This window comes from Hakea prostrata, chromosome 2 (assembly GCF_041222555.1).
Source record: "Hakea prostrata isolate BN-2017 chromosome 2, UWA_Hpros_2, whole genome shotgun sequence".
Taxonomy (NCBI): Eukaryota; Viridiplantae; Streptophyta; class Magnoliopsida; order Proteales; family Proteaceae; genus Hakea; species Hakea prostrata.
In genome coordinates, this window is record NC_142601.1 from 66,964,311 (window position 1) to 66,977,869 (window position 13,559).

At 36.9% G+C, this 13,559-nt stretch overlaps 1 protein-coding gene and 1 non-coding gene across 2 annotated transcripts; one reads left to right on the forward strand and one right to left on the reverse strand.

Moving 5' to 3' along the window:
• Positions 1–4,291: 4,291 nt before the first annotated feature.
• LOC149025847 (uncharacterized) lies at positions 4,292–7,313 on the reverse strand. The gene has a single exon (XM_089143204.1). The coding sequence runs from the start codon at positions 7,257–7,259 to the stop codon at positions 5,208–5,210; it is 2,052 nt and encodes a 683-aa protein (XP_088999330.1). The 5' UTR covers positions 7,260–7,313; the 3' UTR covers positions 4,292–5,207.
• Positions 7,314–7,689: 376 nt separating this feature from the next.
• On the forward strand, positions 7,690–7,762 carry TRNAK-CUU (transfer RNA lysine (anticodon CUU)). Its single transcript has one exon. It is a non-coding gene; the product is annotated as a tRNA-Lys (tRNA).
• Positions 7,763–13,559: the final 5,797 nt, after the last annotated feature.

The following is a 13,559-nucleotide window of genomic DNA, read 5'->3' on the forward strand; positions in this document are numbered from 1 at the left end:
TCACAACCTGCATTGGATTCATGATGTCCAAGCAATCTATTTGGTTGTCCTTCGTATCTACCCATAAATGCAGGCTTTTTGTGAATATAATTCATGTATCTCTTAATGCCAAGAAGGAAGAACATACCTAATATGTAGTACAAGTTTGGATCACCTCTCTGTTAGGGGAAAAATATATACTCATTTGACACTTCTACACCATACAATAAGAATGGAGTGCACAGAAAAACCACTGAGAATCAAACCTTTAATAATTTTTTAAGTATTTAGAAGTGGGCTTCACCTTTATCATATAGTAAAAAATACATAAGAGAAACACATACTTCTCACCTGATGGAAGTGGGCTTCACCTTTATCAAAAGTCTCTAATGTCAAAATCTACCAACCTACCAGTTATATGCTCAAGTGTTGGTCATATCATGACATTTGGAAATTGATCTTCCCTTTCAATTTTTCCAAATCATTGTTCGGTTCAACTTGAGTTTTGAGTTTTGACACGCAAACTATAAATCGATTATGTAACCATCAAAACGCCGGCCATCACTAAATTCCTTTGGGCCCCCCTTAAAATAAAATAAAAATCACTGATCTACCAATCAAATTGATCCATTTTTGGTTCCATCAATTTTCACAATCTCTACAAAAGATGGGTTTTTTTGACTTAAATTAGTCAGCTTTACGTCTTCACTTGGATTTAATTATCTTATTAATAAATTATTAAGTAGCTAAGCTAACTCCGCCACTTCTTATAACGTCTTGGTTACAACACTTGTTGGATCAAACCGGGTTCATCTGTCCGGTCTGATTTTGTTTTTTACAAGAAAGATATTAGAGAATATTAAATTGACCAGGCAGGGTGTTATCTGTAATTATAATATACATTGCAGCTCCTCGAGTTGTCCGCTGAGGTTGACTTTTAGATCACGACGTATTTATTAATTAACCTAACTAAGACAGCTACATTCCAGTATTTAAGCTATAAAATCTCTACTTCGCTTCTGACAATCACAACTCTCACACAAACCAGCTTTGTGATATCCGTTTACTTTACCTTCATGGCTTCTCTAGTTCTTCTTCTATCTCAGCTTCTTCATCTAGAAGATGCCAACCTGGTTTCTGAAGTTTCTTTCTGGGGTCCTTCTTCAACCTCTTCTTGTGCTGCCATGGCTGCTGCTGCTTCTGCTTCTGCAAACAGAAGAACTATCATAGCATGGGCCACAAACCAGCCGCCGGAGATCGAAAGCAATATCGAGAAGCTAGAAGATTTGCAGGCGTTGAGATTACCAGCAGACTTGGTCTGGCCTTAGGAGAATTACTCATTGTGGTTGATTATTGTATAAACATGTAACTCTGGCACCAATGAGAAAGCCAATAGAAATTCCTAAGTATTACATTCGTTGCTTCTATCGTTTTGTATGAAAAATATGAAATCGTCTTCTTAGATAAACAAAGACACATCACTATCCTGAAGCATTTCATATTAAAACCAAGCTAAACTAAGAGGTGGCAATGGGTTTTCCATGAAATCAACGGATGTTCTAGTTTAGGCATGCTCACAATGAAACAATACATGAGTTATAGACTCAACCCGTGACATGCACATCAAACACAATAGAGATGGACAACTATTCCTGTCAAATAAGCTTCTCTGGGTTGGAATGGCATGATGTGCAGCCCTGCCACAAGAAAATTTTGATTTTTGGAAGAGTAACTATTTTCCACATCCCATCCCAATTCAAATGGCCTGGTGATGATGCTTGGGCATTCAATGGAGATGGGGAAAGTGAGAGGGGGAAGAAATAAGAAGATTTCACATTCAAATTACCATTCTTTTTTTCTTTCCAAACCCATTTATCTTCTGTGTCCAAAGATAGGATATCAAAAGAACTACTGCAAGCCTACATAAGCATAATAGCTCCCTCTTTCAAATATATTACTATCTTGCCTCTCGCTTGTCTTTTAACTTGGGAAAATTTTAATCGTTAGCAGCTAGTTGCTACACCAATTCTGAATCTGCCATAATTGGCCAGGATTGAGAATTGGATTTTGGCTGTTGTTCTTACCATAGTCTGATAGCACTACCAATAACAATGGAGCAGAAAGACGCCTTGATATGGTGACTGCATGAATTTGTTACTGTCGCTCAGTTGTTCCTCAGACATTCTATGTAAAAGGGTTTGAAGTTACTGAAAGATATGATTAAGGATCTTCATTTAGCCAAGAGAACTTACCAGATATGAGTTTGCATACGACCCCATCTTACTCTTGCTACTAGTGAGTTTGAGGGGTGAAATGAGAGCAAACACGAGTTCAAATGATAGATTAATCATCTGCAAATAGAACATCAATGGGAACACAATAAATTCCTAATGCCATCCTAACTAGACAAAAATAAAAAATCATACTTTTTGCTAATGTATACGTTCGAACAGTTACATCCACTTGAATGTGCATAATATCTTACTAGTTTTTTATTCATTTACACGATTTAGAAATGAAGATTCAACCATTTTCTTTTTTATTTGGTTCATGGAATATAATCCACAAGAGACACAGGTATTCCTTCTACAAATACATGTGTCATCAACCACAAGTAACTGGACACTGATGAACCCTGTTTAAATCTCTACAACAGTGCTCCTCTCTTACTCAATCATACCCACAAGTTCACCCAACCACACACATGCACGCTGCAACTGAAAAGTAAAACAGAGCTTGAAGAAGACTGTAAAGTAATTAACTCAAATTTAACACTAAAATTGGTTAACATAGGATGCGATACAAGACTTCCCTCCAACCTGAATACCTACTCAAATTGCCCCCAACTGAGAGTCTTCCTCTTGCGCGAGCAAGCTATCCCTCTATCTTGCTCACTAATTCCACCCTCTCTCTGCCCTCATACCCCCTAATATAACCCTCGAAGAATCCTAAACCACCCTCTTTCCATATGGGCCATACCCCCTGCAGGAATCACAGCAAGAGTGTGGCTGCTCCCCAATAGGTCCTAGCCACCAGTCCTTGTCCTTTTGAAGCCGATTCTGCTCCAACATGTCATTTGGGTTTGGTTCGTACAACTCCTATATCCCTAAGGTGTACACCCCTGAAGATCAGTGTCTTATCAAACACTTCTAGAAAAGGCAAGTCCTCAAATCAAGTTTTAGATTCCATCCATTAATGGCTATATCAATCCAAAATTGATCTTGTCAGACATGAATATGTACATCAAATAGTCAAGGCTCATACACCTCAATCATGGTGTCCATGTTTGAGCCCCAAAACAAACTACTCAATGTAGATAAAATAATGATGCCACAGACTGTAATACAAACAGTTAAGTACTACAGCTTAACACACTAATCCCTAGCAAAAACATTCGGTTGCTGGCTAATAACTAATCAATTAAAATAACAAAAAGAGATAAGAGCCAAATGGATGTTATTTTCACAGTTCAAATTTAGAGTTATGTTTATCAAATTCCCAACTTAAGATACTTCTAAATTCAGTACTCAAATTCATTAATCACCAATTCTGTCAGAACATGTAACAGACAACAGAAACTTGACAATGCAATTCGGTTCCATTTGAAACCTCTCTGAAACTTCTAATCCAATTTTGCAAAGAGAGATTGCTGTTTTGTTGGTACTTTGATCCAGTTCATTCAAGCTGGGGACTACAAGTGGTGGCAAGGGTGGAAGAATAAAGTATTACTGATTTTCTATTTTGTTCGTGTAAGCTCAGTTGAGATGACTTATATACTGAACACAACACAGGCTTTCATCAGCACATACTAGCTAGTTAAGCTCCAAACACTACAAACCCAAAGTTTACCCTAATTAACAATAATTAACCACCAGCACCTCAGGATCATGTCCACTCATGGTTGCATGTGGGAGCAGTATGGAAAACAAAGGACCACAGTCAGAGAGTTAAAAAATAACTAAAGATAAAACGTGCCAATGAACGGACAGAAGATGAACAATGTTATGCAATGAATCAGGTGAGATAGATCATACTCACATCAGGGACCATAATCTGGTTGGCTGGGTCTAGATCAGCAGAACATTCGAAGAAGATCAATTCCTAGTGCTAATGATGAACTGAGGTTGAGCAGTTGATGTTGATCCTGAAGTAGACGTCCTTCCTCATTTTAGCAACCACGCACTGACGTTTGTAACCCAACTCACTGTCTGTTACTCAGAAACTCTGGAAAAAGCAAATTCCAAGCTCAAAGCAAGAAAGTGGAGGGGGGGGGGGAAATCATTAAAATTAAAACTTACAATGCCTCTGAGTGAATAAGAAACGAAGTTCATATGAAAGTTTTCCCCCATTTTAGCTGCTTTACATCAATACAAACGGCCAAAGAAAGCTCCGCTCATTTGATTCCGCATGGTTTCTGCATTCTTCAACAATCTTAATTGATTCTTTTCCTGAATGTAGCAGTTTCTCACTCTCTCAGATTCTCAATTACAAAAGAAGAGAAGATGAAACAATAGCAGACAAATATGATTCAGCATAGTCACCAAGTCCTGGTCAGTTTCATCACCAACGCGCCTTTGAAATGCCCATCTCCTTAGGGGGTCTCTAACAGAATCACCACAGCAGCATGCCACTTCACAAGGGTGCATGATGTCGTTCATCACAAATCACATATAACATGCATCTCTTTTATTTATAAAAGCAATACATCCACCACAGAAACAACCTCTTATGCATGAGGAAGGGCTATTGATTTAGAAGAGAAGATGTTTAGCAAACCTTTTGCCAGAACCAAACAGCAAGAGGAGGGTTGGCTCTCTTACCAAAAGATTGACTCAGTCATTCAAAGAGAGGAAGCCCAAAAAGTCAAACCAACCCAAGATAAGCCAGAAATATGGTATAGTCAAATACAAAATTGGAAGTAGATAGATTCACAAATATGAATATAGCTAATAGATCTTGGGGATGAGAAAATTTGAAAAAAGTTCATACAATGCAGTAGAAATCTTAGTATTACATGAAAGAACACGGATCCAACTTCTCCAGAACAGATACCACTGCATGATACAGTGGAGAATACATCATATTGGAAGAGGTCACCTCCTTATGACAGTGATGAAATTCTTTGTACATGTAGCATTTTTGGGGTTTTCCAGTATAACGATATACTCAAAAGGATATTACTATCCCAGTGCTCCATATGAACATACAAATTTGGCAAGGAACAACACCTAATCGGTTTTACTTGGAGCAAATTTGGGGAGTCTAGTAAAAAATTCTGATTCAGATCCACTATCTGGAAGCAAATTCACTATCAAAGATGCAGTTTGTGCATCCGGCAGAAAACCCCTTGGAGACATTTCATTCAAAAGCTCAAATGCCTTATTGGTCTCTTTCTTTTCAAGAAATCCATGAACCAAGATATTATAAGTCTTATCATCCGGAGGATATCCTTTTTCTTCCAATTTCCTGAACAAATCCCAAGCTTTGCTCAACAAGCCCTCTTTGCAGAGTCCTTTGATCATTGTGTTATATGTTATAATATCTGGCTTCAAATCTTTGGAAGAGATGGAGTTGAACAAGTCTTCGGCCTCTTTCGGCATACATGCTTCCCACATTCCATCAAGAATGATATTGTGAAGATGAATATCAATATATTTTGAATCTATTCCATGAAACAATACCAGAGCATCATCAATACGCTTGCTTTTGCATAATCCATTCAGTAATATACAATAGGTGTTGTGATTTGGTTTGTGCCCCCGAACCTGCATTTCTTTGAAAACCTTCAAAGCAAGACCAACTTGACCTACATGAAAAAATCCTTGTATAAGAGTATTATAAGTTACAGTGCTAGTGATAATGCCCTTTTGAGCCATTCCTTCAAAGAGCTGGTAAGCCTCATTCATCCTCTTGGACTTGCAATAGCCGTTAATCAGCGTATTATAGGTAACGGTGTTAGGCTTATATCCCCGACTCATCATGGAAGTGAAGAACTCCATTGCCTCATCCATTTGACCCAGTAGACAATATCCATCTATCAATGCAGTGCATGCGACTATGTCAGGCTCCACGCCCTTCTGAATCATTAAATAAAAGAGCTCATGAGCTTCTTTGGCTTTCCCTTCTGTACAAAGAGCAGTTACTAATATACTAAAGGTAACCACATCCGGTGAAACTTCCCCTTCCAACATCTGATGGAACAATTGGTTGGCATCCTTCCACTGGCCTGAATTGCATAAACCATGAATCAAGGAAGTGTAAGTAATGCAATCTGGCACTTTACCTTCTCGAAGCATTATATTGAACATGGCACTTGCTTCCTGCAACCTCCCTCCTTTGCAAAGACTATCTATCATAATGTTAAATGTTACCGTATGTGGTCTGATTCCATGATTCATCATTTGATGGAAAAGGATTGCAGCTTCTTTCCACCGCCCAAGATTACATAGAACATGAATTACAGAGTTGTAAGTAACAACATCAGGTGAGATGCCTCTGGCCTTCATTTCCATGACGAGGTTCATTGCCTCATTTACCAGCCCCTCTTTGCAGAGACCGTCAATGATCATGTTATACAAGACTAAATTTGGTTTACACCAACCATTCTGATTTATTTTCCTGAAAAACAGAACAGCCTTAACAGCATCTCTACTCTTGCAAAGCCCATTAATCATTGTTCCATAACTGACTTCATCACATGCATACCCTAACTCCAAAATTTTGTGGAAAAAGTCCAGTGCATGGTTGACTTTATTCTGTGAACATAGCCCCCTAATTAAAGGATTTAATGTGTAACTATTTGGTTCATAACCAGATTTCAGGATCCTCCCCAATACCGAGAAACCAAAATCCACTCGACCCAGATGACATAGGCAATTGATTAAAATGCCCAGAGTGCACAAACTGGGTTGAATTCCTAAGAAGTGCATCCTTTTAAACAGGGAATGAACAGTGGGATACTGTTTCATCTTTGTAATGTCTGTTAGCACATGGTTGAAATCCTGAATTGATGGGAAAGGCTGCTTACCTATCATGGTGTCGAAGAAAACCAATGCCTCGTCGAGACTCCTGAGACGGGGACCTGGGCTGTTTTGTGTTGCAACAGATTTACCAGCAGAAGAACCAAAAGGGAGGCAACACATGGTTATGCTCGTGTGATCGAGCAGGCATGCTCCAAATAGAAGAGAAGAAGAAGGAAGACGAAAGAGACGAGACAGTATGGAACACTTTCGATTTAGAAAGGCGAGATAACCTACCCTTGTAAGTAGTCTCCAATTCATTTCAAAGTGAACACTAGTTTCTCTGTCTGCAAGCTCCCATCTCCAACTCCAAAATCAAATGTGACTCCGATAACGTTTAAAAAAAAACAGAGCAGCCCTAAATGTTCCTCTAGTTTTAGTGGTCAAAAGGAGTATCAATAAAGTCCATCAACATATGGAGCCCATCTTTGTGAGCCCACCGAGAAACCATCACATGTCAAGTTTGCACTTGTACATGGGCTGGATAAAAAAGGCCCATATTCTCACTTCCTGTTTAGGTTCGGATGGGCTTAAGCTTGGTCCAAGAAAAGAAAAGCAGTGGGCCTTGACTTACACATGTTTAATATTTAGTGCACTGCTAAAGTTAAATTTGAATCTTTGCTTATACATAGGCTCAGCTCTCCTCTCGTGGTGGAGAAAATCTTTATAATAATTATAAATATTAACAACTGCCCGTCTAGCTCAGTTGGTAGAGCGCAAGGCTCTTAACCTTGTGGTCGTGGGTTCGAGCCCCACGGTGGGCGATTTTTTATTTTTTTTAAAATAATATTTTCAATTCATAGAACCCCATGTGAGACTATTTGATATGGGCTATGGTCTTCTGGAAAGAGGTCATGTCCTACTTACAGTATTCAGACCAGGTGGGCTTGGGTTGAGAATGCTATATATCATGGGGAATAGAGTCCAGTCCAAACAGCACTAGAGATAGGCCCACCCAGGCCCAGTTAGGAGCACAAGCAGAATTAAGTCCTTCGCTAATGGTAGCCGTCTTGAACTTGGACGTGTGATTACATGTGAAATACCAATTTTACACAACCAGAACATTTGCAATGACAAACAGCCCATAAAGGAAAACCCTAAAATTCGAAACGGAAAGGACTGAAATGGGAAAACTATGTACTAACCTTATGGGTTTGATTTTGATTGAATAAAAGGGTGTCGATATTGATGCCTCTCCCAGCTCTCCCATTGGTCAAAATTCGAAACGGAAAGGACTGAAATGGGAAAACTATGTACTAACCTTATGGGTTTGATTTTGATTGAATAAAAGGGTGTCGATATTGATGCCTCTCCCAGCTCTCCCATTGGTCAAAAGTCCATAAGAAAAATACAAGCCCAAGATCTAATTTATTATTAGCAACACAAAACGACAAATAGACAGCAGTTACCCAAGTACGAACTTGGGCTCAAGGATGGACTGGACTGGGCTTGGACTAACCCAATTCAGGTTGTAGCCCACCATTTTCTTTCCTTTTTACACTCAGTAATTCCTTTGTATCTGAAAACCCAAACCGACTCTCTTACTTTCTTAATCATCCACAAATTCTTGAAATCCAAATGAAAACCTTAAAATATCTGAAGGGGCCCACAAAGAAAATGTTAATTTCTTCTTGGTGTTATGCGACTAAACCTAACACCAATAGTGGGATTTTGCTTCGATTCAACGTCATAAATGTATTGAACTATTAAGTGAAAAAATATGGACCATTGGATCGAGATTTCGGTCAAAATTTGATCTAACGACCTTAAAACACACTTAATGATGCTGAGCTGAAGGAAAATCAGGAAAATCCTCCATGGTGAGTTCAAATAATTGCAGGTACAGGCCAGCGTGTGCTAGACCAGAAATATAACGAAACCACCTGACCTTTCATGTAAGTTTTGACTTTTAAGTATGGACGGGATTTCAAACTTTATTAGGAGCATTTACGTAACTGAACAATGCTGCCTTGGTAGCTTCTGTCCATTGAGCAACTGACACGTGTAAATTTGATGGTAGGAGGTGGGTAGGGTTGGATCTCTGCACCTACTATACTACTGCTGCTGCTGCAAGGGATGATGGATGGGCTGGGAAGCCCGAAGCTCCCCCCATAAACATAAAATGATAAAACAGAAACGCAACTCTCGAAAAGGAATCAAAAGCAAATGATTGTGTTTTTCTTTTCAGTCAAAGTCAAGCTTCTGAAATTCTCCAGCAATAAACCCAAGTCCCCAGAAAAAAAAAAGACGAAATTAAAAAAGAAAGTAAACATTATTAATTTAATTTCATTTATTATCAGAGAGATAATTACCGTTTCCAGGAAAATCTTTCTCTTATATTAAATTATCAATATTCTCGCCTACGTACGCGTGCCGGCGTGCGCATCGTAATACAGAAAACACAGGAGAAGATTTGAAACCGAAGAATTCTGTATAATGGGTTTCGAGCAACAGTTACTGAAACGTACCATATTATTCTTATATATATCGCGAATTATTTGGTTTTAGTTTGATGATTGCTTTTATATCTTCTTTTTATAGGTAAGATCGATCGAAGAGAAAGCTCCAGAAAAGAACAATGATGATGTTTCAATACTACCATTCACCAACCAGAATATAACTTCCTTTTTCCAAGGAACTTTATCCTTCAGTAAACATAGAGATGATCGATGATTCCTTATTAGGGTTTTACAAGCAAGTAAAAGTGAGAGACAGTGCGAGAGAGAGAGAGAGAGTGTGTGAGAACCCATAAACCCATGAACCCATGACTAGTATACTCTTGTCAATCACACCCTTACCAGAAAAACAAAAATGAAAAACTTCTCTCACATTATACATCCAACCTTGATCGATAAAAGCATATAATATATTTCATTATATTTTCAATGTTGGCAATGATAAACTTCACTTAGACAAAGAGATTAGGGTTTGGTTTTTCCTAGTGCTATATGTACTTAATAGTCGACCGCGCCACAATATATATATAACATCGTCCTTTTCCAAGAAAAGAAAACAATTAATGGAACGTCCTGTTAACACTTTCTCGGAGGGTAGGGGGACGAGACCCTAAATTTACTTCTACTACTTCTATTTTAGCTTGTCAGTGTTTAAGGCCATGATGGGTATACATCCCGCTTCATCTCAATACCCATGCTCTTCAGGGGTAATTGATCCCTATATAGATGATGGTGAGATTAAATAACTAGGGCAACTACGTACCCAAAAGTTAATACGTAAGAAACAAGCTTGCATATTTTCTTGTGAGTTTGGGACAACTCCACATAACTCGGAATGACATAAATAACATTCTATTCCAATTAAGGACAACCATTTAGTGAACTGCTTAATACATTTTTAGACAAACCTAGGTTACTCTTTGTTCTTCTCAATTTATTAGCCCCACTATTTGTTTTTGAAATGTAATAATTTAATAAGATTCTATACCTTTTTCGTATTAAATAATTGTATAGAGAAGCCAACTTCACTCTTTGTCTCCCTACTAATCACCCCCATATGGATCCTTAGCTAGACTTCCCTTTAAACCTATTTGAAATCACAAGCAAATATAGAGGTCTAGAAATGATATTTAGTATGGCCAGGGGGTCCATGGTTTCTCTAATCTTTTGAAATTTTTACACAGAGATTCCTGAAATACCGTTGAAGAAAGTTTTTAACGTTAAAGACTATTTAATCTTCTCAAAATATTAAATCCTGACTCCATCCCTAAATCTCCATTCATTAATCATCATACATGTGGCATTGTATAGTTCCATATTCTAGTAATGTGTGTTTGTCGTGTTAGTGGGGGATATTTTCAAGTCATCACATCTCTTTTTTTCTTTAAGAGAAGAGGTTGAATGGTATGCATGGGATCCAAAAGCTTCCAATTGTTAATAATTTAGAAGGAAGACAACTCAACATAGACTTATTCTACTTCAAAAGTAGATTTTGAATGCATGGATGTGAAAGCTCTCAATTGTAATCTAAGAAAGTAAAGACATACCAAATGTTCTTTTTCCTTCAAAAGTGAACCCAAGGTCAAGTCAAAACCATGCTTTTAGACATTATTGAAACCCTAGTCCCTACCATTAAATCCTTAAGATCTTTTCTGCCCATTTACCCTAATCGGATTACCTACTTACCCACTCTTTTCTTACTGACAAATCAGTCTAAATCTTGATATTTTTAATCAAAATTTTTCTGGTTAAGTGGATATATATGAACTAAGTGATGACAACCAATCTTCCATCAGGAGGATTGGACACACCATATTAAGTGAAGAATTCTTTGTTTTTTCTAATCATGAGCTGTTCCACTTTGATGTTCACTTTAAGATAGAGATTAATTAGGAAATAAAAAAGGTTTAGTTGGTATTATTTTATTTTATATTTTTTTCTTAATTTTGCTCCTTTCTAATTAATTTTCATTGTTATATGGTAACAATTGTGTTTGTATAATATATTATTTGAGTTTTAATAGTCAGAGACTTTCAGGGGGATTTTAGGAGAATCCAAGGAAAAGAATATCCTGAGGTTGAATTCAAGGTCGATAAACCCAATGAATTTGAAAAGAGATATCCTTTAGAAAGATTTATTGACCTCAAAAAAAAGATGGGGGAAGAAAACTTAATTAAGGTGATTCAAATAAACATAATTTGTTCATTTATCGAAGATAAAAAGAGTTATGTCATTACTATTCAATTTTAACTGAAAATTTTTGAAGAGTTTTTTTCAAGTAGTCCACTTAATTTAGGTCAAAACTCTTGTCAGCCTACTTAGGTAGTTTAAATTACATGCTGCCCACACTGTTCATTTTGAAAAATTACAAGTTACTCACTGTTAGATTTTGACCTTTAAATTTTCAAGTTTTGAATATCAATAAACCAAAATACCTGTTACCATTGTAAATGACAACAATGCTCATCACTCACTCTTAAGTGGCCCAATTTCTATCTAAACCTTAGTCCCTGTCAAAAAATACCCACCACCGTCCCTGACTGGAAATTTTTCTCGTAGAAAAGTGAAAATAAAGTTGTAGTATTGGTGATGGTTGAAGGGTTTATCACTAAGTATGGATTCAGTAAAAGCTACGAAGCTCTGTTACTTCGACGACATGTGGAAACTCCATTCTAAGGTCTCTGTTATCTTGTGCATCCAGGTTCTTAAGCAAGTGACAGTGAAAAGATTTTCTTTTTAAGTTCAATTCTAATATTTCGGTGATGGCGGAGATTTTCCTAAGAGACCCGTTCGGGCAGTTCTTCTAGAGCCCTCCAATCTTTCGTCAGTGACCTGGATCACTAGTCCTTATGGATTGTCTTGAAAACCCCATTGCTCACGTCTACAAGATTAATGTTATAGGTACCTTCCAATTTTGCCAATTTCTCTACTTTTTGCTAATTAACATTGTGGATTTTTATGGGTTTTGTCTAATTTTGATTGAATTTTGATGGTTTATGTTCAAATAGAATTCGAGAAAGAGAAAGATGACATAAAGGTTCAGATGAATCTGTGAACCCATGGATTTTTTTTTAATTTTAGAAAATTAAGTGAAGTTCTTGCAAAATAAAAATCTTATATTTTCCTTTATCCCATGAGCATTATGGTCATTCAATTTTAAATAACAGAAAAGTAAAAGTAGGTAACTTGTAATTTATCAAAATGTCCAGTGTAGACAACATGTAATTTTTGCCACTTAAGTGACAGACAAGAGTTTTGGTCTAATTTAAATAGACAGCATGAAAAAATATTGTGTGGGTTGAATAGGAACTGAATTACTTCTTCTTCTTTTTTCTAATTGATCTAAAATTCATGTCTAAATCCTCCACCTACATGGGTTGAAATATTTTTCAATCCACACATTTGATTGTATGATATGTGTCCAATTTAAAATATAATCTTCATTTTTTTAGTAATTAATCTGAAACAAATCTTCATCAAAGTTTACCAAAATGATATATATATATATATATATATATATATATATATATATACCATCAAAGTTCACCAAAAAAACAAATATACCATCTATATATATATATACACCATGAAAGTTCACCAAAAAAACAAATATACCATCTAGGTTCACCAAAAGTATTGGTCACTTCCAACTTAACAATCCTTTAATAGTACCATTGCTGATAGAGTGGTTGCTCACCTCTTGGTGGCTTTGTATGAGAATTATTATATTAATTGAACTCAATAAATAGAGGGATGTTTGCTTTAATGTATCAAATTTTACAACACGAAAGAGTCGAAACAATTAACTTAACAAGGAATTGATGGGTTCTAACATTTTCAGGGTTACAGCAGCTGAAATAAATAAGAAGAGATAAAATATGTGCAGATAAGAGATAGAAAAGAGAAAATTCAATGGCAAAAAGGAAGGAATTGAAGGATGAAGGTGAGAGAGGAATAAAGATCTGATTGGAGGGTTTGGGTCGTGCAAAGAATCCCCAGTTCTTACAAACACGCCCGACAAACCAGGCTCCAGAAGGGGAAAAGCAATCCCCTTTAAAAAGGCTAAAAGGGAAAAGCTTTCAAACTTATTGGCTTGGAAAATGGA

Excerpts from the sequence above, each read along its gene's own strand:
- LOC149025847 (XM_089143204.1), bottom strand. The coding sequence starts at position 7,259 with ATGAATTGGAGACTACTTACAAGGGTAGGTTATCTCGCCTTTCTAAAT.